Source organism: Pongo abelii, chromosome 16, assembly GCF_028885655.2.
Source record: "Pongo abelii isolate AG06213 chromosome 16, NHGRI_mPonAbe1-v2.0_pri, whole genome shotgun sequence".
NCBI lineage: Eukaryota > Metazoa > Chordata > Mammalia > Primates > Hominidae > Pongo > Pongo abelii.
In genome coordinates, this window is record NC_072001.2 from 44,735,510 (window position 1) to 44,755,148 (window position 19,639).

At 55.3% G+C, this 19,639-nt stretch overlaps 1 protein-coding gene across 2 annotated transcripts in view; it reads left to right on the forward strand.

Annotated features, from left to right (window-relative positions):
• Nucleotides 1-19,507, forward strand: part of MAPKBP1 (mitogen-activated protein kinase binding protein 1) — a 59,994-nt gene extending 40,487 nt beyond the window's left edge. The window contains exons 4-32 of one of the 2 annotated variants that reach the window (XM_054532625.2): nt 2,558-2,620; nt 2,853-2,910; nt 3,632-3,802; nt 4,191-4,328; nt 4,594-4,776; nt 5,005-5,022; nt 5,296-5,456; nt 6,226-6,415; nt 6,930-7,076; nt 7,296-7,471; nt 8,230-8,321; nt 8,581-8,706; nt 9,059-9,129; nt 9,285-9,406; nt 9,679-9,754; nt 9,865-9,976; nt 10,190-10,253; nt 10,494-10,628; nt 10,917-11,050; nt 11,260-11,315; nt 12,495-12,731; nt 13,249-13,415; nt 13,630-13,775; nt 13,890-14,084; nt 14,255-14,339; nt 14,605-14,888; nt 15,113-15,727; nt 16,150-16,235; nt 16,875-19,507. In XM_054532625.2, the coding sequence (XP_054388600.1) occupies nt 2,558-2,620; nt 2,853-2,910; nt 3,632-3,802; nt 4,191-4,328; nt 4,594-4,776; nt 5,005-5,022; nt 5,296-5,456; nt 6,226-6,415; nt 6,930-7,076; nt 7,296-7,471; nt 8,230-8,321; nt 8,581-8,706; nt 9,059-9,129; nt 9,285-9,406; nt 9,679-9,754; nt 9,865-9,976; nt 10,190-10,253; nt 10,494-10,628; nt 10,917-11,050; nt 11,260-11,315; nt 12,495-12,731; nt 13,249-13,415; nt 13,630-13,775; nt 13,890-14,084; nt 14,255-14,339; nt 14,605-14,888; nt 15,113-15,727; nt 16,150-16,235; nt 16,875-17,102 (4,336 nt within the window). In that variant the 3' untranslated portion in view covers nt 17,103-19,507. The remainder of the gene's footprint in view (nt 1-2,557; nt 2,621-2,852; nt 2,911-3,631; nt 3,803-4,190; nt 4,329-4,593; nt 4,777-5,004; nt 5,023-5,295; nt 5,457-6,225; nt 6,416-6,929; nt 7,077-7,295; nt 7,472-8,229; nt 8,322-8,580; nt 8,707-9,058; nt 9,130-9,284; nt 9,407-9,678; nt 9,755-9,864; nt 9,977-10,189; nt 10,254-10,493; nt 10,629-10,916; nt 11,051-11,259; nt 11,316-12,494; nt 12,732-13,248; nt 13,416-13,629; nt 13,776-13,889; nt 14,085-14,254; nt 14,340-14,604; nt 14,889-15,112; nt 15,728-16,149; nt 16,236-16,874) is intronic. The other variant, XM_002825335.4, reaches the window with a different exon arrangement.
• Nucleotides 19,508-19,639: the final 132 nt, after the last annotated feature.

Here is a 19,639-nt window from a genome sequence, read left to right on the forward strand (position 1 = left end):
ACCATGTTAGCCAGGATGGTCTCGATCTCCTGACCTCGTGATCTGCCCACCTCAGCCTCCCAAAGTGCTGGGATTACAGGCGTGAGCCACCGCTCCTGGCTCTGTTATAATTTTCATTTGCCTGCTCAAGAGCGATGGGGTGCAGAGTTTCCAGAGCCATCTTGCTTTTGTCATACTTTTTTTTTTTTTTGGAGACAGAGTCTAGTTCTTGTCGCCCAGGCTGGAGTGCAATGGCATGATCTCAACTCATTGCAACCTTCACCTCCTGGGTTCAAGCAATTCTCCTGCCTCAGCCTCCCAAGTAGCTGGGATTAGAGGTGCCCACCACCACACCTGGCTTATTTTTGTATTTGTAATAGAGATGGGGTTTTACCATGTTGGCCAGCCTGATCTTGAACTCCTGACCTCAGGTGATCTGCCTGTCTCGGCCTCCCGAAGTGCTGGGATTATAGGCATGAGCCACTGTGCCCGGCCTGTCATACTTTTTAAAACCCTCCTGACTGTGACATTCTATAAGGGGAAGCAGGAGACTAGAAGGTGGTATAAAAAGAGAAAGGAGTTCAAGACCAGCCTGGGCAACATGGCAAAACCCCATCTCTACAAAAAATACAAAAATTAACTGGGTATGGTGGCATGTGCCTGTAATCCCAGCTACTTTGGAGGCTGAGGTGGGAGGATTGCTTGAGCCCAGGAGGTCGAGGCTGCAGGGAGCTGTGATGGTGCCATGGTGCCACTGCAGTCCAGCCTGGGTGACAGAGCAAGACCCTGCCTCAAAAAAAAAAAAAAAAAAAAAGGAAGGAAGGGCTGAGCCAGGGTGGCATGAGCCTGTAATCCCAGCTACTTGGGAGGATGAGTCAGGAGGATTACTTGAGCCCAGGAGTTCAAGACCAGCTTGGGCAACATAGTGAGACCTTGTCTCAAAAAAAAAGAGAAAGGAAACAGGAGCAAGGAAACAGTGGGAAATGGAGAGAGAAGGAGAAAAAAAACAGGAAGAGTTGAGGGGTTAGAGGAGAAAATGATGTGACTCAGGAATTCCACAGCTGTTGGTCAGCCTGGCAGTTCTGGGCATATCTAGTCACATCAGAGGTCCCAGTGTCCCCAAATTTGCATATCGAAGTGGTTTATTGAGCCCAAGATGCTTAGCCCTCACTAGCAACTTGCACCTACCTCCCTTCAAGTTTCCAGCCAGTAGTGGCATTCAGATATGGGGGCTGCAGTGGGGTCCCACTAGGGAAAATTAGGTCTGGGGGAAGTAGCTGTCTCCTCTTTCTCTCCTCCCTGCCTTTCCTATTCGCAGTCTCCAGGCTTGCTCTTGTCTGCTATTTCCAGTGCTAATGAAGAGTTGAGGCAGAAGGGGCAACGGGCCAGGGCCTGCTGACAGCCAGGAAGCCTAAAGAAAAGCAAGAAGCTGGCTATTGGCCTTTGGCTTCTTGCCCCCGATTCCTACTACCCAGCTTCCGTCTCCGGAGCTGCCTCTGGAAAGGCAGGACCTGATTCCATCCAGCAGCCTTGCTGCCTGGCGGGAGAGGTTGCCCCTGCCTTCTCTGCGAGGCAGGCAGAGTCCCTGATTCTGCTTCTGGCAGTCGGGGGGCTCTTCTCAGGTTTCTTGGGGCCAGAGATTCTCAGGGTGGGGCTTGGGACCTCTGTGGCACTGTAAGGCTTTCCCAGGCCTTCTCAGGCTATCTCTATCCCCCTACCCCATCTTACTGAGCCTCTCTGCTGTGTGGCCCCTGCCTCGCCTCCCACTTCCTTCCTTATTCAACACATGGAGGGTGTGGGGGGCCAGCTCTTGCCAAGTACATACGTGGGTGCACACGTGAGAGGCCTTACATCTTAAGGCACACATGCTTGATACGCGTGTGGCCCCAAGCCTGTGAACGGGCTGTGCACCTGAGGCCTGCTTTGCCCAAATCACATTTCTTCTTCCCTCCTACACCCCTTCCTGGGGTATGCACAAGGGCTGCGGGATGGCCTGTGTCCCTGCTGCCCTTTGTGGGTATGGCCAGAGATAGAGCTGGTATTTAGGGGCCTGGCTGGGGGGACAGGCTTCCAGGGAACCCTTTCACTCTCATGGGGCTACAGAGATAGTTCCTCTTGGGTGGGGGAAAGGAGCAAGAACAGGTTGCCAGGAGAAAGCAGTGGAGGCTGGGCACGGTGGCTTATGCCTGTAATCCCAGCACTTTAGGAGGCAGATCACTTGAGCTCAAGAGTTCGGGACCAGCCTGGGCAACGTGGCAAGATCCTGTGTCTAAAAAAAATACAAAGATTAGCTTGCATGGTGGCACATGCCTGTGGTTCCAGCTACCAGGGAGGCTACGGTGGGAGGATTGCTTGAGCCTGCAAGTTGAGGCTGCACTGAGCCATGTTTGCACCACTGCACTCTGGCTGCGGTGACAGAGTGAGACCCTGTCTCAAAAAAAAAAAAAGAAAAGAAAAGGAAAAAAACAGTGGAGCCCTTCTGAGCTCTTTCTACCCAGCTCCCTCTGCCGGGTGGCCTGGAGGGCTCCTGGGGGATCTGTGGTTTGCTGCTGAGCCTGTTGTCTGCTCATCTCCTCAGGTGTGTGGTTGTGTTGTTCAATCCCCGGAAACACAAACAGCACCACATCCTCAACAGTTCCAGGTAAATGGGCTGGGGTCCTCAGGATACCTCTTCCTTCTGGGAGCTATGAGAAGGACACTGTCTAGAGTCTGTACGGCTCTGGGGGCTGGGACCTGGTTGGGCCCTAAGGCCAGATGGGGAAGTGCCACATGTGCCATTGGTGTCTGCTGGTCTCACCTTTTGAGAGGCTGGGAGGGGGCTAGGCTTAGGCCAGGCTGCCAGTGCCCCTCTGAGCCTGCCCCATCTCTTGCAGGAAAACCATCACTGCCCTTGCCTTCTCCCCTGATGGCAAGTACTTGGTCACTGGAGAGGTGAGTGAGGAAGAGGGCTGGCAGTACTGTAAAGAGGGCAGGTGTCCTGGCCTCCGCAGAGAGCTGCGGTCCTAGGCCTGCTGTCACTTTGGCGTCTGAAACAGACACCAAATCCTGGTTTTTGCTATACCTTAAAATAGTGGTTCTCAAGCTTTAGTGTACATCAGAATCACTTGGAGGGCTTGTGAAAGCACACATCACTAGGCTGGCCCTCAGAGTTTCTGATTCTGCAGGTCTGGGATGGGGGTCTGAAATGTGCATTTGTAACAAGTTCCCAGAGAGTGCTGATGCTGCTGGTGAAGGAAGCGTGCTTTGGAAACCGCTGCCTTAACTATTCCTTACCCCTGGGGGCCCCCTGCTGGGCTCAGGAGGAACGCTTCTGTCCCGGCGGCGTAGTCTTACTAGGGGCAGAAGTAGACCTGAGTGGTAGTGGCTCTCCATGCCGGCTGCCCATCAGAACCATTCAGGGAGCTTTGAACAACCCGAAGTATAGACGGCCACCCAGAGATGCTGACTAGAATCCGGGGCCACTTTCTCCCTGATAATCACTGTTGCCCTCAGATCTTTATCATATTTCCTCTATACCCTGCCCTGACTTTTGGCCGGGGAAGTGATGGTATCTAGTAGCTGAGGAGCCGAGAGCCCCGCTCTGGAAGACGAAGGGGGGCTGTATGCCTGTGGAGAACTCAAGAACTCACTTCCAGTTCTTGCCTCCCTGCAGAGTGGGCACATGCCTGCCGTGCGGGTTTGGGACGTGGCAGAGCACAGCCAGGTGGCCGAGCTGCAGGAGCACAAGTATGGTGTGGCTTGTGTGGCCTTCTCTCCTAGCGCCAAGTACATTGTCTCTGTGGGCTACCAGCATGACATGATCGTCAACGTGTGGGCCTGGAAGGTGAGTGGCTGGGTGGGGTGGCCCGGCAGCCTCACAGGGGTCAAGTGTCAGCTAGGGAGGCAAGAGACTGCTGACCTGCACCGCTCCATTCCACCCCACTGAACCATTCTCATTCTAGAAAGTTCTTTGAAGCAGAAAAGAGCAACTGTGTGGCCAAGCATGTTGGTTGAAGGGGCTAGCTTTATGCCTTCAAGGACTTCTGCAGGAAACGAATCTTTTCAGCTCCTCTAGAAAGGGATTATTTCCCCACCCCTCTTTTTCTGGCCAGTAAATTCTGGAAAGAAACACTTTTTCAAGTACAAATTCTAATTGTCCTCCATTCTCTGAGTCACTGTCTTCTTAGCTCCAAGAGACAGAGCCTTGATTCTTCCTTTGGCATCCCCTCCAGAAAAACATTGTGGTGGCCTCCAACAAGGTGTCCAGTCGGGTGACAGCAGTGTCCTTCTCTGAGGATTGCAGCTACTTTGTCACTGCAGGCAACCGGCACATCAAATTCTGGTATCTTGATGACAGCAAGACCTCAAAGGTGAGGTGCTGAAGCTGGGAGTAGCCACCAAGGCCCTTGGCAGGGCCTGCCCAGCCCACCCCAGGAGACTCTGCCCGACTTGGGCCTCTCTCTGCATTCCCAGCAGTCATGCAGAAGTTTTGGATGAGCCAGATGCTGTCTGGGCTGAGGAGTAGGCCCAAAGAGCAAGGGGGTGCTGGAGGCGTCCCCTGTACTCTCCTAGGGCCTAGTTTCCAGGGGCAGGCTCTGGGGTGGATGGGGGTATAACAGTGGTGTGCCTCCACAGGTGAATGCCACTGTGCCCTTGCTGGGCCGCTCAGGGCTGCTGGGAGAGCTACGGAACAACCTGTTCACTGATGTGGCCTGTGGCAGAGGAAAGAAGGCGGACAGTACCTTCTGCATCACGTCCTCAGGGCTGCTGTGCGAGTTCAGTGATCGAAGGCTTTTGGACAAGTGGGTGGAGCTGAGGGTAAGTACCTCCGTCCCCAGGGGTAGGGTCTGCTCATGTCTCAGCTCAGGGGAGAACTAGTGCCCAGGGCTTCAGACTAGGGGCTGGGCCCTTGTGCATACGGGAGATCCCAGAAGAATGAAGCTTGGGGGAGCTAGAGCTTGGCCCATTTCCAGCCCTTGGTGATCTGTATAACTGCCTCCTCTCTGTTCTTTCTGTCTCTTTCCCCTGCTTTCCTCTTCCGCTCAGAACATAGACAGCTTCACAGTAAGTGGTGCCTGCACCTTCCTCTCTTTCTCATGCTGTTTCTTTCTCTTCACTGGGCTTTTCCTACTGGATCCTCTGGTGCCTAGAAGAATCCTCGATTCCTAATCCCTGGCTGGACAGGGCTGAGGGGCTCAGAACAGAGCAGCTGGGCGGCTTTTCCCTTGCCCCTGCCTTGGCCGGTCCCTCCTCTTGGCAGGTGACTGTTGATGGGTGGGGAGGAGAGAAGACTGAGTGGGCAGGTGGCCTTGCTGAGCTGAGCCACTCTGCCCACAGACCACAGTGGCCCACTGCATCTCTGTGAGCCAAGACTACATCTTCTGTGGCTGTGCTGATGGCACCGTGCGCCTTTTCAACCCCTCTAACCTGCACTTCCTTAGCACCTTGCCCCGACCCCATGCTCTGGGGACAGACATTGCTAGCGTCACCGAGGCCAGGTGAGCTACGTGGGCCCCCCCTTCCTCCATTTGTAGCCTTACCCCTGCCCAGTCTTTCTTGTCAGTGCCTCAGGGAGCAGGTGAAGAGTGTATTGATACCCCAAAGATTACTGGGAACACCTCTTTAGACAGAAGAATTTGGGTTTATTGGTACTTGTTGCAACCAAGGAGACCCCACCCCATGGAGAACTGTGGAGAGTCTCAGTAAGTGGGTGTTAGGAGGGACATATGGGATTTGGGTTTGCGTTGGGTGATTTTAGGAATTGTTCAAGGGATTGAAGTATTCTGGTTGGATGCTGTCAGGAACTAGGGGCAGTTCTACAGTGGAACATCTTGTTAATTTATCTAAGAGGTGAAGGAAAGGTATGGGGCTAAAGCTGTATTTGGTCAAGAAGCCGCCAGCAGTCATGTAGATAGGAAAGGCGGTGTTCGGTCATTGTCATGGTTTGTTGTGGTTTCTATGGTGATCTTGTTTTTATCTGTGCACAGAGTAGTCTTGTTTTTGTTTTGCCCCATCACAGCCATAGAATTACCTTGTCTAACGTTGGTGTTCTCTGAAGCTGTGTTCATCCGAACACCATGGCCCAGCAGCTAGTGCTGGGTCAGGTTCCTGCTGATGGCTAGTAGGGGCTCCTTTCTTCTCTCAAGCAACTACTTCCAAACCTGCAGGTCCAGGGAGGGCTCCTCACACACTGCTCCTTCCATTGTGGATTGGCTTCTCTTTTCATTCCCTTCAGTCTGACCAGTGTGCCCTGTCCTCTCCCTACAGTCGCCTCTTCTCTGGAGTGGCCAATGCCAGGTATCCAGACACCATTGCCTTGACCTTTGATCCTACTAATCAGTGGCTGTCTTGTGTGTACAACGATCATAGCATTTATGTTTGGGATGTGAGGGACCCCAAGAAAGTGGGCAAGGTGTACTCGGCTCTGTATCATTCTTCCTGCGTCTGGAGTGTGGAGGTATGTGGGCTGGCTGGCTGGCTGGCTGGCTGGAGACTGGCCAGGTTGGCTGGGATACCATTTTGAGGACAGAAAGTAGGGATCCCCAAGTATAATCTTAGATTCCTGCCGCCTCCCTGTTTCTCCAGTGACTTCCCTGGGACTGAGTTTGAATGTTACAGGCTTCCCCAGTGTGCCCCATCCTTAGTTTTGCCTCAGTCATCTTGGACAAGTTATTGAACTTGACCAAGCCTCAGTTTCTTCACCTGTAAAATGGTGTACTTGATTCATCTAATTGTTCTAAGAATAAAATGAAATAATGTAAGTGGGAGACATAGAAGAGTGCCTGATATATAGTGGGTGCTTCCCCTTGGTCATGTTGAAGAGTATATACCAGTTATGTATGGCCTGTGACAGGCACTGGACTAAGTCCTGGCCACCATTCCCTCTTTCGTCCCATTCCCTTCCATCTCCTTGGGTAGGCAGAGGACTGCTCCCGAATGGAAGTCTGATTGTGTTCCCTCGGCCCCTTCAGGTCTACCCCGAGGTGAAGGACAGTAACCAGGCCTGCCTGCCCCCCAGTTCCTTTATTACCTGCTCCTCAGACAACACCATCCGCCTGTGGAACACAGAGAGCTCCGGGGTGCATGGCTCCACCCTCCACCGAAACATCCTCAGCAGTGTGAGCCCTGAGGCTGTGGGGCCCCGCTTCACCCTCAGTGCCCCCATCCCCACAGCTATTGCACCTTGTTACTGGGAACTGGGTCCCTAGGCCTTGGCCTTCCAGCCTTCATTTGGCTGTGCTCTGTGGTCCAAGGGTTTGTTTTGCTCAGCTTTCTTGCCCCTTGCAGCTGTACTGGTCAGGCCTGCCTCATCCAGCTTTTCTAACCTGTTCCACTAGGACCTCATTAAAATCATCTATGTGGATGGGAACACCCAGGCCCTGCTGGACACAGAGCTGCCTGGAGGAGACAAAGCTGATGCATCCCTGTTGGATCCCCGCGTGGGCATCCGCTCGGTGTGTGTCAGCCCCAATGGACAGCATCTAGCATCAGGGGACCGTATGGGCACACTTAGGTAATGCCAGGCCCTGGGTGGGTACTGACTGCCTCTCGTGGTGCAGGGTTGGGTATTTAGAACTTTAGGGAGGGTTTGGCTCAAAAAGGTTGGGCAACAAGTTACTTATTTACAAGGCAAAGATAATAACTTTACAATGAGTAAACCTAGCAGAAATCATCTTCACCAAGTGATCAAGGTTAACATCCTCATATCAACATCATGAAGCCCATAATAGGATGTACTAAGAAGGATGTGACATTGTTTCTGTGGTATTCTTACCAAAAATGCATAAACTCAATATACACGTGAGAAAACATCTGACAAACTCAAATTGAGGTACATACCACAGAGTAACTGATCAATACTCTTCAAAAGCATCAAGATCATGAAAAGTAAGGAAAGACTAGAGAACTGTTACAGACCACAGAAGTCTAAGGAGAAGTAACTAAATGCAATTTGGATTCTGGATAGGATCTGGAGTCAAGAAAAAGGACATAGTAGAACTGGTGAAATTTGAATAAGGTCTCTAATTAATAGTATTGTACCAACATAAATTTCCTAGTTTTGATAATTGCACTATCGTTATGTAAGATGTTCACATTAGGGAAAGCTGGGTAAGGGAAATATAGAAGCTCTGTTCTTTCAGCAACTTTTCTCTAAGCCTAAAAGTTCAAAAAAAGGAAAAAGGTAGGAGGAGAAAGTGTAGCAGAGGAGGGGGCGTGAGTCCTTCCTGCGGCCTGGCCATGGCCTCTTCCCACCTCTCCTCATCTTTGCAGGGTGCACGAACTTCAGTCCCTGAGTGAGATGCTGAAGGTGGAGGCCCATGACTCTGAGATTCTGTGCCTGGAGTATTCTAAGCCAGACACAGGTCAGGAGAATGCCCGGAATGGCACAGGGCTCCTCCAGTCCTGCCGGTGCCACTTATATCTGTCCCGGCTCTTGGATGTGGGGCTGGTAATCTTTGGATCATTGGTGTCTTTGCTGGTTTAGAGGAAGACAGCTCTGTCCTTGTTCCGTGGTTCACATGGCTTGGGGATATGGGGCTCAGTTCCCTCAGGGCTTTTTGCCAGGCCCAGATAAGGGCTGTTCAGGGCACTCATGGGCTGATGGAGTTCTTTCATCCCCAGGTCTGAAACTGCTAGCGTCAGCGAGCCGGGACCGGCTGATCCACGTGCTGGATGCCGGGAGGGAGTACAGCCTACAGCAGACGCTGGACGAACACTCATCCTCCATCACTGCTGTCAAGTTTGCAGGTGCAGGCAGGGTGAATGAGACACATCCTGCCACTCTCACCCCTGCTGCCATCTGCCTCCCGCCTCCATGAGAAGGGTCTGCCAGTCGTGGGGGAGTGTTGGACAGCAGCTGGGAGGCCTGGAGCTGGTTGGGAAGATAGGTGGAACAGAGACTCTCAGTGCTGGGACTTGAGCCAACCAGGTTGGACTGAGGATAGGGAGACAGGAAAACCTGGGTTTCCAGGTTTAATTTAGTTGGCTGTCCCTGGCATGTAGAGTAGCTTGATGGGGGATCTCATGGAGGGAAGGTGAGAGGCAAGCTGCTCCCATGTGGTGAGAACAGTGGGAACAGCTGGGCTTCCCTCCTTCATAGCCAGTGATGGGCAAGTCCGCATGATCAGCTGTGGAGCAGACAAGAGCATCTACTTCCGCACTGCGCAGAAGGTGAGGGCGCTGGGCTTTCCTGAGAGGGGCGGGGCAGGGCGGGGTCTGCCATTCCCTGCCTAAGGTTATAAGAGGTGAAGGGAGGCGCAAGTAGGGCTCTTGGGGTCTGGTGAGGCATTTGGGTGTGGGCCTGCCCACATGCTCCATCCCTGCAGTCTGGAGATGGAGTGCAGTTCACACGGACACACCACGTGGTGCGGAAGACGACCCTCTATGACATGGATGTGGAGCCCAGCTGGAAGTACACGGCCATCGGCTGCCAGGACCGAAATATTCGGTGGGCGTCCCCTCCTCAGACTCTGCCCACATTCCTTCATCGCCCTACGGGGTCAGCTCTGTGCAGCTATGTTCCCACATCTGTCGTTCTGTACAGGACTTTGTACCCCCTTGAGCCTACAGTACTTTGCTTCACCAAGAGGTGATAGCCTGTTTGCTGCTGGGGGTAGCTCCCAGAGAGCGTAGACTGGGAGTGAAAGCTGGCATTTCCATCCCCCAGGCATGTTCCACCTTCACCGCCTCCTCATGAGAAAGAGACTGTGTTTCTTACAGGATATTTAACATCAGCAGTGGAAAGCAGAAGAAGCTGTTTAAAGGGTCACAGGGTGAGGACGGCACACTCATTAAGGTAAGGACCCAGGAGGGGGCACCGGACAGGGGCCCGGGGACAGAGTGGTGCTGGGTGGGAGGGACTGGTACTTCCCATGTCCTCCAGCTGCACACCCTACTACTCCTCAGGTGCAGACAGACCCCTCAGGGATCTACATTGCCACCAGCTGTTCTGACAAGAATCTCTCCATTTTTGACTTCTCCTCAGGCGAGTGCGTGGCCACCATGTTTGGCCACTCAGGTGAGTGTGGCCTGAATCCCTGAGTAGAAGCTGATACCTGCGTAAACCTGAGTGACTTCCACCCCTGGAACTTCACTCTTCTATTAGTTTCTTGGGACCCGCAGAGCTACCTACCCCTGCCGTGCAGCCAACCCCTGTGTCCACCGTTGGGACGGAGAGGACTTGGTTGGGAATTTAAGGTGGCTTATAGACCATATTCTTTGTTCTTCACAGAGATTGTCACTGGCATGAAATTTAGTAATGATTGCAAACATCTCATCTCTGTGTCTGGGGACAGGTGAGCAGAAGCCAGCTTCCCTGAGAGGCAGATTCTTACTCTGCCACAGCACCCTGCCCTCCCCTCTCTCCATTTCAGTGATGTCCCTGGGACGTGGGGTTAACAGGGATAGCTCTTGGCTGTGCCTGACCTGAAGTGGAGGGTGGCTCTGGTCTCCTTGCCATCCATGGATAAGGGGAACAAATGGCGCTAGCCATTCTACCTGCCCCTCGTTCAGCCGACTGTGTGGCTTTACCCCAGCTGCATATTTGTGTGGCGCCTGAGCTCTGAGATGACCATCAGCATGAGGCAGCGTCTGGCCGAGCTGCGCCAGCGTCAGCAGGGCGGCAAGCAGCAAGGACCATCCTCTCCCCAAAGGGCTTCTGGACCCAATCGGTGAGAACAGAATGTGGGCAAGTGATGGGTGGGTGTGCAGATGGCTTACTGGGTCCTCACTGCACTTCCTCCATGCTCTGGGCCTGCCATTCAGCAACTCTGTCTCCCAAGACCTTACCTCTCACATAAGGATCCGTGATGTCAGCCTCTTCCCCCTGTTGAGTCTCCTCTCCCCCCATTGAGTCTCATCTTCCCCTCATTGAGTCTCCTCTTCCTTCTTCCCCCATTGAGCCTCCTCTCCCCTTGTTGAGTCTCCTCTCCCCATGCCCTTCCTTGTCTCGGACTCAGGCACCAGGCCCCATCGATGCTCTCTCCTGGACCAGCTCTGTCATCAGACAGTGACAAGGAGGGAGAAGATGAGGGGACTGAAGAAGAACTTCCAGCACTGCCCGTCCTTGCCAAGAGTACCAAGAAGGCACTGGGTCTGTGGCAGTTGGGTGTGGGGGCAGACAGGCCCTAGTTGGTATAATGGCTAGATATGGTTTTTCTGAGACTGTGGGGTGAGAGCAGTGTGAGCTGAGGAAACTGAGGCATTATTGTGGCCACAGAGGGTATGGGCTGATGGGGCCAGGGCTCCAGGGTTGGGGGGCGGGGCAGGAGACACTTCCTCTGACTGCCTGTTTCTGTCTAGCCTCGGTCCCCAGCCCAGCCTTGCCCCGAAGCCTGTCCCACTGGGAGATGAGTCGGGTGAGTCGCCATTGTTAAAATGTTCTTCCAAGGTTAGAGGAGGCAAAGGGAGCTGTGAGAACAGGGCTCTCTGGGCCTGGTAGGGTACTGGGGCATGGGGTCTGCCCACGTGCTGCACTCCTGTGTCCAAGGAAGGCCTTGTCAGGGAAGTTGAAGCAGCTGGGCCGGTCCTGGGTGCGGGGTGAAGAAAGCCCAGGTATTTCCTTCCTGTGGACCAGATGAGGTGGATGGAGCACAGGGTTAGTCAGCACTGGGGAGGTGGGGCACTTGTTCAGCTGCCTGGTGCCTGGAAGTAAATATCATCAGAGAAGAGCTCAAGGTGGAGAGGACAAGGGACCCCTAAGCCAGATAGTTAGAACTAAAATGCAGAAATCAAGGATCCAAAGAGCGGAGATCTGGAGAAACAGTTCTAAAGACCCCGGTTAGGAGGTAAGCGGAGAACTTCCAGAATAGTTAGAGGGAAAAGGCCATGAGGGGACCCATAACTCAGCGACTGCCCTGGGGTGGCCAGAGGGGGATCAAGGCGTTCAGAGCAAGTTCCCAAGCACCAGTACCTTCCGTTGTCAGCAACAGTTTCACAGAGTGATGATGCTGTGGTGTTTCTGGAGCCCCCTGACTGGGCCAGGGGTCTCAGGCCTGGGCTATAGGTTTGTCCTTGGTGCTGTGAAGGGACTTTGGGGCCCCCAGCTATTGGAGCGATTGGGGTAGAGAGGCAAAAGGAGTGGTTAGGGTAGACAGGCAGAAGTGGCCTTTGCCCTGGGCTGGGTTTCTTAGGGGACTCTTGGTAGTAAGTGGTTGCTGCTGGGGCCGTCCTCAGAGCAGGAGACTTTTAGAGACCCCCAGCTCCGAGGCATCCATGATACCAGGTGAAGGCTGAGACTAGAGGTTCCTGTGCCAGAGGATGTGGAATGCAGCTAAGAGCATGAACTCTGGAGCCAGACTAACCTGCAGGCCACTTACTGTCTGTGGGACGCAGACTGGTCACTTAAGCCCGCTGTGCTTCAGTGTCCTCATCTGTGAAACAAGGATTATACTAGTGCCTATTTCAAAAGGTTCCTGTGAGGATGAAGTGAGCTGGTATGTGTAGTGTGCCAGGCACATAGTAAGGGATATGTGGGTATTTGTTGATCTTACTGTGTGGTTGTTGTTACTCCTCCCCCACCGCCTACCTCCCACCAGGCACAGGAGCCCGTGGGGTTCCTGGACCCAGCTCCTGCAGCCAACCCAGGACCCAGAAGAAGGGGGCGCTGGGTTCAGCCAGGTGTGGAACTGAGTGTTAGATCCATGCTGGATCTGCGGCAGCTGGAAACACTGGCCCCAAGCCCGCAGGACCCTAGCCAGGACTTGCTGGCCATCATCCCATCTGGTCCCAGAAAGCATGGGCAGCAGGCCCTTGAGACTTCACTCACTAGCCAGGTGAGCCCGCTTTCTCCCAGCTCTCTAGAGAGTTCCAAGGGGCCTTAGGCAGCCTTTGCCACCAGCTGGGACCTGAGCACTGGTCCAGCTATGCTTGCTCTGCACATAGCTGGCATATGGGTAACCTGAACTGCAAAGCCAGGATGGGGCTGGCTGGGCTGTATGGTTTGGTTATCAGGGTAGGCAGGGGAGGGGTTGGGGTAGAGAGGCAAAAGTGGCCTTTGCCCTGGGCTGGGTTTCTTGGAGGACTCTTGGTATTAAGTGGCAGCTGGAGGTTGGCAGCCCAGAGTGCTAATATAGTTCATCCAGAAGCTCACATCAGCAACTGGAGCCCAGCCTGGCTTCTCGGTGTCTGTCCTTCAGCTTCCCCTTGAATTAGTGCACACCACATCCTTACTCACCTCCACCTCTTCTCCAAGGGGAGGGTTGGCCCCCAGGATACTCAGGGCTTACCCGGCAGCTACCACTGCCTCATTTGTCACCTCTGCTCTGTTAACATCCCTTTGTGTGTTCCCAGAATGAAAAGCCCCCTCGGCCTCAGGCTTCCCAACCTTGTTCCTATCCCCATATTATCCGATTATTGTCACAAGAGGAAGGGGTCTTTGCCCAAGATCTGGAACCTGCACCCGTTGAAGATGGTATTGTCTACCCGGAACAGAGTGACAGCCCCACCATGGACACCAGGCAAGGATCCTGCCCTAGCCAGACCTCGTGCCCCCGTCTTCCCCTCCCTATGAGTGTTCTTTAGTCGAGGGAGGGTTGGCCCCCAGGATACTCAGGGCTTTCCTTCCAGCTCACCACTGCCTCATCCCTCACCCTGATCACAGGCAGGAGTCCAGCAGGGCTGCTGCCTACCCCTGCTCACTGCCTTTTCTTCTCCCTGCTGGAATCCTGGCAGTGAGTTCCAGGTGCAGGCTCCAGCCCGGGGAACTCTGGGAAGAGCGTACCCAGGCAGCAGGAGCTCAGAAAAGCACAGCCCTGACAGTGCCTGCTCTGTGGATTACAGCAGCAGCTGCCTTTCCAGCCCGGAGCATCCCACTGAAGGTGAGGCTGTAGCCTGGAGGGAGGGGCCGTGGGGGGTGGGGCCTGGAGGTGTTTGGGGAGGCTCTGGCAACAGATGGGTGCAGTGCGATGCCTCTCTCCCCTCCCCACACCCAGACTCTGAGAGCACGGAGCCCCTCAGTGTGGATGGCATCTCCTCAGACCTTGAAGAGCCAGCTGAGGGCGATGAAGAAGAGGAAGAGGAGGGAGGCATGGGCCCCTATGGGCTACAGGAGGGCAGCCCCCAGACTCCAGACCAAGAACAGTTTCTAAAACAGCACTTTGAGACTCTGGCCAATGGAGCTGCTCCAGGTGTGGTCAGAGGACCAGTATTTAGTGCCTGCAATTTGCCCTTCTCCCCTCCTTGCCTACCTGAGAGGAGGGTCCCAGGGTATAGGCTGTGGCTGGGGGTCTCAAGGAGGCAAAATCTGGGGCAAGGGCTTGGTTTTTGCCCCAATTCATGATTTCTCTGACCCTGGTAGGGGCCCCAGTGAAGGTGCCAGAGAGGTCAGAGTCTCGGAGTATCTCTTCACGATTCCTGTTGCAAGTACAGACCCGCCCACTCAGGTACAGAGGCCCCCTACCCCCCCAGCAGCAGCTCCGGCTCTCCTGGCCTCCCAGGGCTGCTGCCCTCTCCTCTCCAGTGTTCTGTCTCTCCATGCCCGGGGTGTTTTGCACTCCCGGCTTTGGGCTAACTGGCCTTTCCCCAGCCCTATCTGGCTTTGTGCTTGTCCTTCTCTCCTAGTGCCCTGGTGCTATGAGTTTCTCGCCATTTTGGCAGGGAGGAGCATTGAGCCTTCTCTGGGCCTTCTCCCACATTTCCTCCCTGTAGGGAACCATCCCCGTCCTCCTCAAGCCTGGCACTGATGTCGAGACCAGCCCAGGTGCCACAGGCATCTGGTGAGCAGTCGAGAGGCAATGGTGCCAATCCCCCTGGAGCACCCCCGGAGGTGGAACCGTCCTCTGGCAACCCCAGCCCCCAGGAGGCAGCCTCTGTGCTGTTGCCACGATGCCGTCTCAACCCTGACAGCAGCTGGGCTCCCAAGAGAGTGGCCATAACCAGCCCCTTATCTGGACTCCAGAAGGCCCAGTCTGTGCACAGTCTGGTGCCACAGGGTGAGGAGCCTGCGGGGTTCAGTGCCAGGGTGCAGGGTGTATGGAACACATGTACATGCTGGAGGAGGGAGGGCCTGGTGTGGCCCTCATATGCCACTGTGCTGGCCACTGGGTGTCCCTTAATGGGCATGTGGAGGGGAACAGCAGCTCTTCGGGATTGGGTGTTGGCACCTGAGATGCCTTCCTCGACACCTGACCTGTGTATACCTCTGTCTCCTTTGCAGAAAGAGATGAGGCCGGTCTGCAGGCCCCTTCACCAGGCGCACTGCTCTCCCGGGAGATCGAAGCTCAGGATGGTCTGGGCTCCCTGCCCTCAGCTGATGGCCGTCCATCTCGGCCTCACTCCTATCAGAACCCCACCACCAGTTCCATGGCCAAGATATCCCGCAGTATCTCTGTTGGGGAGAACCTGGGCCTGGTGGCTGAACCTCAGGCTCATGCCCCCATCCGAGTCTCACCACTCAGCAAGCTGGCCCTGCCTAGCCGGGCTCACCTGGTCCTGGACATCCCCAAACCACTGCCTGACCGTCCTACCCTGGCTGCATTCTCTCCTGTCACCAAAGGCCGGGCGCCTGGCGAGGCAGAAAAGCCTGGCTTCCCAGTGGGCCTAGGAAAAGCTCACAGTACCACTGAGAGATGGGCCTGTTTGGGGGAGGGCACCACTCCCAAGCCTAGGACAGAGTGCCAGGCTCATCCTGGGCCCAGCAGCCCCTGTGCCCAGCAACTGCCAGTCAGCAGCCTCCTCCAAGGCCCTGAAGACTTGCAGCCCCCACCCCCTGAGAAGACTCCCAACCCCATGGAATGCACCAAGCCAGGGGCAGCCCTGAGCCAGGACTCAGGTGTGCACAGCTCCCCAGCTCTCATCTCCTGCCCCATCCTTACTCTTCCCCTCTCTGTTGGCCGCTCTCTGGCTCCATCCCATTTCTGGTGCAGCTTCTGGTGTTTCTCGTCCTGTCTGCTCCTGTCTTTCAGGTCCGTAAGTCACACCCCTGATGGTGAGACCCTCCTGCTAACCTTCATGATTTCCTTGTGACTCACTTGCCCATTCAGTGGCTTCTGAACTTGGGGCTGGCCGTCTCCTCTGGACCTTGTTTGTTTGGTGTTGGGGAGGTCGTTGGAAGAGAAGCCAAGAGGAAGGGACTGAGGGCAAGTGGGGGGTGCAGTGCTGAGGGCTAGGTCTCTCCTGCGCTGAGTGTCTTGGGTGCGGAGGCCTGAAAGGGCTACATGTTGGGCCTCACTGAGCTGTATCCGTCTCTTTCAGAGCCAGCGGTGAGCCTGGAGCAGTGTGAGCAGCTGGTGGCAGAGCTCCGCGGCAGCGTGCGCCAGGCCGTGCGGCTCTACCACTTGGTGGGTGTTAGGTGCCCCCCGGCAGGAGGGTGAGCACGTCAGTAGTGCTGGGTGTTTCGGATAGCCATGTCCTGAACAGTATCCTAAGGCTCTTGTGCTGACAGGATGGAACACTCAAGAACATCTTGGGCAGCATAGGTGAGGGGGTTAGAGGCCAGGCTAGCCTCTTGTACCGGGCACCTGTGGTCATTTCTGGTTAAGAGCTGGAGACTTCCCTCAGGATGTGAGGCCTGTAGAGAACACACCTCCTAGTTGGCTCAGGACAATCCCAGTTTATATCGTTGTCCCAGTGTAATTATTAATGGCATCCTTTTTCATATCCACAAATTATTTGGCCCCCTTAGACATAGGGGACAGTCCAAGAAGGCCCAAAGTTTGAAAGAGAAAGCAGATTCTGCCAGAGTTGTCGTAAGGAGTTGCTTACAAGATGTAGACGGTTCTGCAATCCAGTGGGTTCCTCCTTGGGGGTCACCCCTAGAGTCTGCCTGCATCCCATGTCCCCTGGCCATACATGCTGATCTTGGCGGGTAGAGTTCCTAGCTAGTCCCTTCTGAGGCAGGCTGGACCCAGGTGGGGCCCCTCCCTTTTATATGTCTGTTGACAGGCTCCTCCACCTCACTTCTGGGGGTCCTGTTTCAGGTGGCTGGCTGCAAGATGCCCTCAGCAGAGCAAAGTCGGATCACCCAGCTCCTCAGAGACACCTTCTCTTCAGTGCGACAGGAGCTGGAAGCTGTGGCTGGGGCAGTGCTGTCCAGCCCAGGCAGCAGCCCTGGGGCTGTGGGAGCCGAGCAGACACAGGCCCTGCTGGAGCAATACTCAGAACTGTTGCTTCGAGCCGTGGAACGGCGCATGGAACGCAAACTCTGAGTTCTGGAAGCCTGTCCCAAGTGAATGAATGCCCCAGCGATTCCAAACTGCAGCCCCTCTGCCACTCACCAAAACCTGCGGGGCTGCTTGGAGTGGAAAGCAGGGAGCAGTGTTCAGAGGCAAAGCACCCTTCCCAGCCGCTCCTCATGGGGGGCCTGTATTTATTAATTTATTTCCCTGACTGTTGCCTCACTTCCTTGGAATTCCTGCCTCCACAGCCCCTCCAGTGGCAGGGACAGGTCTTGGGTCTTTGTCACCTTGGTGCTGTGAGAGGTAGGAGGGCAGCCTGCCCCATCTAGGAATCTGGGAAGGGCTGGCCCTCTCTTAGAAGCCATTTGAAATTACTGCAGGGATCAGCTCCCTGTGGTGGAGCATACACAGGGTACTCTGGGGTCGAGGTGAGAGGTGATGTGGTATTCAGTGCCTGTCAGCCAACTGTGGGCCTTCACCTCTACCTCCACTTCCCCTCTCACACCAGCTGCACTCCCCTGGCTGCCAGAGCAGGGTGGTTTTCCCCAGTACCTGGCAGCTCAGAAAGGCAGAGCCGTCTGGCCCTCCAGGGTGTCCCCAGCCATCAGGAGACTTGAGTTGGTATTTGGACCTGAGCCCGCACATTCCACTCCCATTCTCCCTCCAAGAGGGGCCCAGCATTGTATTTCCCTGTGACCCCTTACTCTCCAGGCCAGAACTTGAGCCAGCTGTGGGATGTTGCTGCAGGACAGTAAGCCCTCACCTGGGCAGACATGAAGCTCCGGCCTCCTTTCCTCAGCCCCTTGTTCTTCCCTGTCCTCCACCCTGGACCCCAGCCGGCTGCTGGAGCCCAGAGGCCACCTTCTCCCTGCATCCTGAGTGATGCTCAGTCAGAAGCCTGTGTTGGAACATCCCTCGTTTACAGGGCGCTGGCCCACCTCCTGAGGACCTCGGCCACAGATGAGATCACACGCATGCATGTGCACACATGTACACACACACACACCCACACCTACCTGCATAGCACGCTGTTGAGTGTTGGGTTGCTAGAGTATCCGGCTGGCTGCTGTGTGCCTGGTTTCCTCACATCCTGCCTCAGCTTCACCACCCTGGCTTATGTGGAACACATATCAGGGAGCAGAAAAGGGGTGCAGCACACTAAGTGAACCCAGATTCTGGATTCTTGGTGTCCACAGCCTAGCTGATACGAGATGGCCCATAGGACACCTGGTTTAGGTAGAAGGAGCCTCCTCAAAGGCAGTGCTGGGCACCCACGGGTGTGCTGGATATTGGAGTTTGAGAGGAGGGAGGTGCTGGAGCCAAAGGAGACACTAGAAAAGTGGTAGATGGGACAGATAAGTGGCAGAGGTGAGGGGATAGGTTAGAATGTAAAAGGGCAGTAATTAGGGGTGAGGGGAAGGAGATAGGGGACCCTAGGAGGTAGAGTGGAACCATGTCGTGAGGCAGCTGAAGAGTTGAGGAAAGGTTTCTCTGGGCCCTACTGCTCCCCTCTGCTCCAGGTAAGTCAGAGCAGCTTTACCACAGCTTCAGGCCAGGAGAGCCCCTTCATCCGCCCTGCTGCGCCATAGGCAGAGGCTTATAAAGAAATGGGTTCTGGGCCAGGCGTGGTGGCTCACGCCTGTAATCCCAGCACTTTGGGAGGCCAAGGCGGGTGGATCACGAGGTCAGGTGATCGAGACCACCCTGGCCAACATGGTGAAACCCTGTCTCTACTAAAAATACAAAAATTAGCTGGGCTTGGTGGTGGGCGCCTGTAATCCCAGCTCCTCGGGAGGCTTAGGCAGGAGAATCGCTTGAACCCTGGAGGTGGAGGTTGCAGTGAGCCGAGATCGCGCCATTGCACTCCAACCTGGGTGACAAAGCTACACGCCATCTCAAAAAGAAAAAGGGTTCCGAAGGGTGCCCAGCTCCAGGGCATCAGCCTGAGTGCGCTTGAGCTGCTCCAAACCTGGCCCTTCCCCACTCCTCTAGCATCGCCACCCGCATGGCCTGGGAACTCCCGCAGCGGGCCCGTGCCCGCTGTGCCCCGACTTCCCACACCAGCCGCACCCACCGCAGGTGGGACTCAGGTTCGCTCTCTGGGCCAGGTCCTTCACGAGGAGGGAGCTACCCTTCGCCAGAAGTTTGTGAGAACGTGGCCGCCCTTTTCCTGCCCTCTGCCCCATGTGGGTGGGGGGGCCTCGTGGCCCGGCCGGCGCCCCCGTCCCCTTCTGCATGTCTGAGGCCACCGGCAACCGCCGCCCCACTCCAGATTTGCCCCCGCCCAGTTTTGAAAGCCCCTTATTTATAACTTTTCTACTTTGTGCAGGTCGCGGCGCTTCCCGCCTCCTCCTCGGCTGCATGGGGCGGGGGGTTTTTAACGTGCCCGTTTGTACTGATGTATGAACTTGTCAATAAACACAATTGTTTGTTAACCCTGGGATGCCCGCCAGTGGGGCAGGCGTAAGCGGGCGCTGCCGGTCGCTCCGCCGCTTCGGTGGCAGAACCGGGTGTGCGTCCAGGGGCAGGACGGGGCGGGGGGGGTCTCTGGAGGGGCGGGGCGAGGG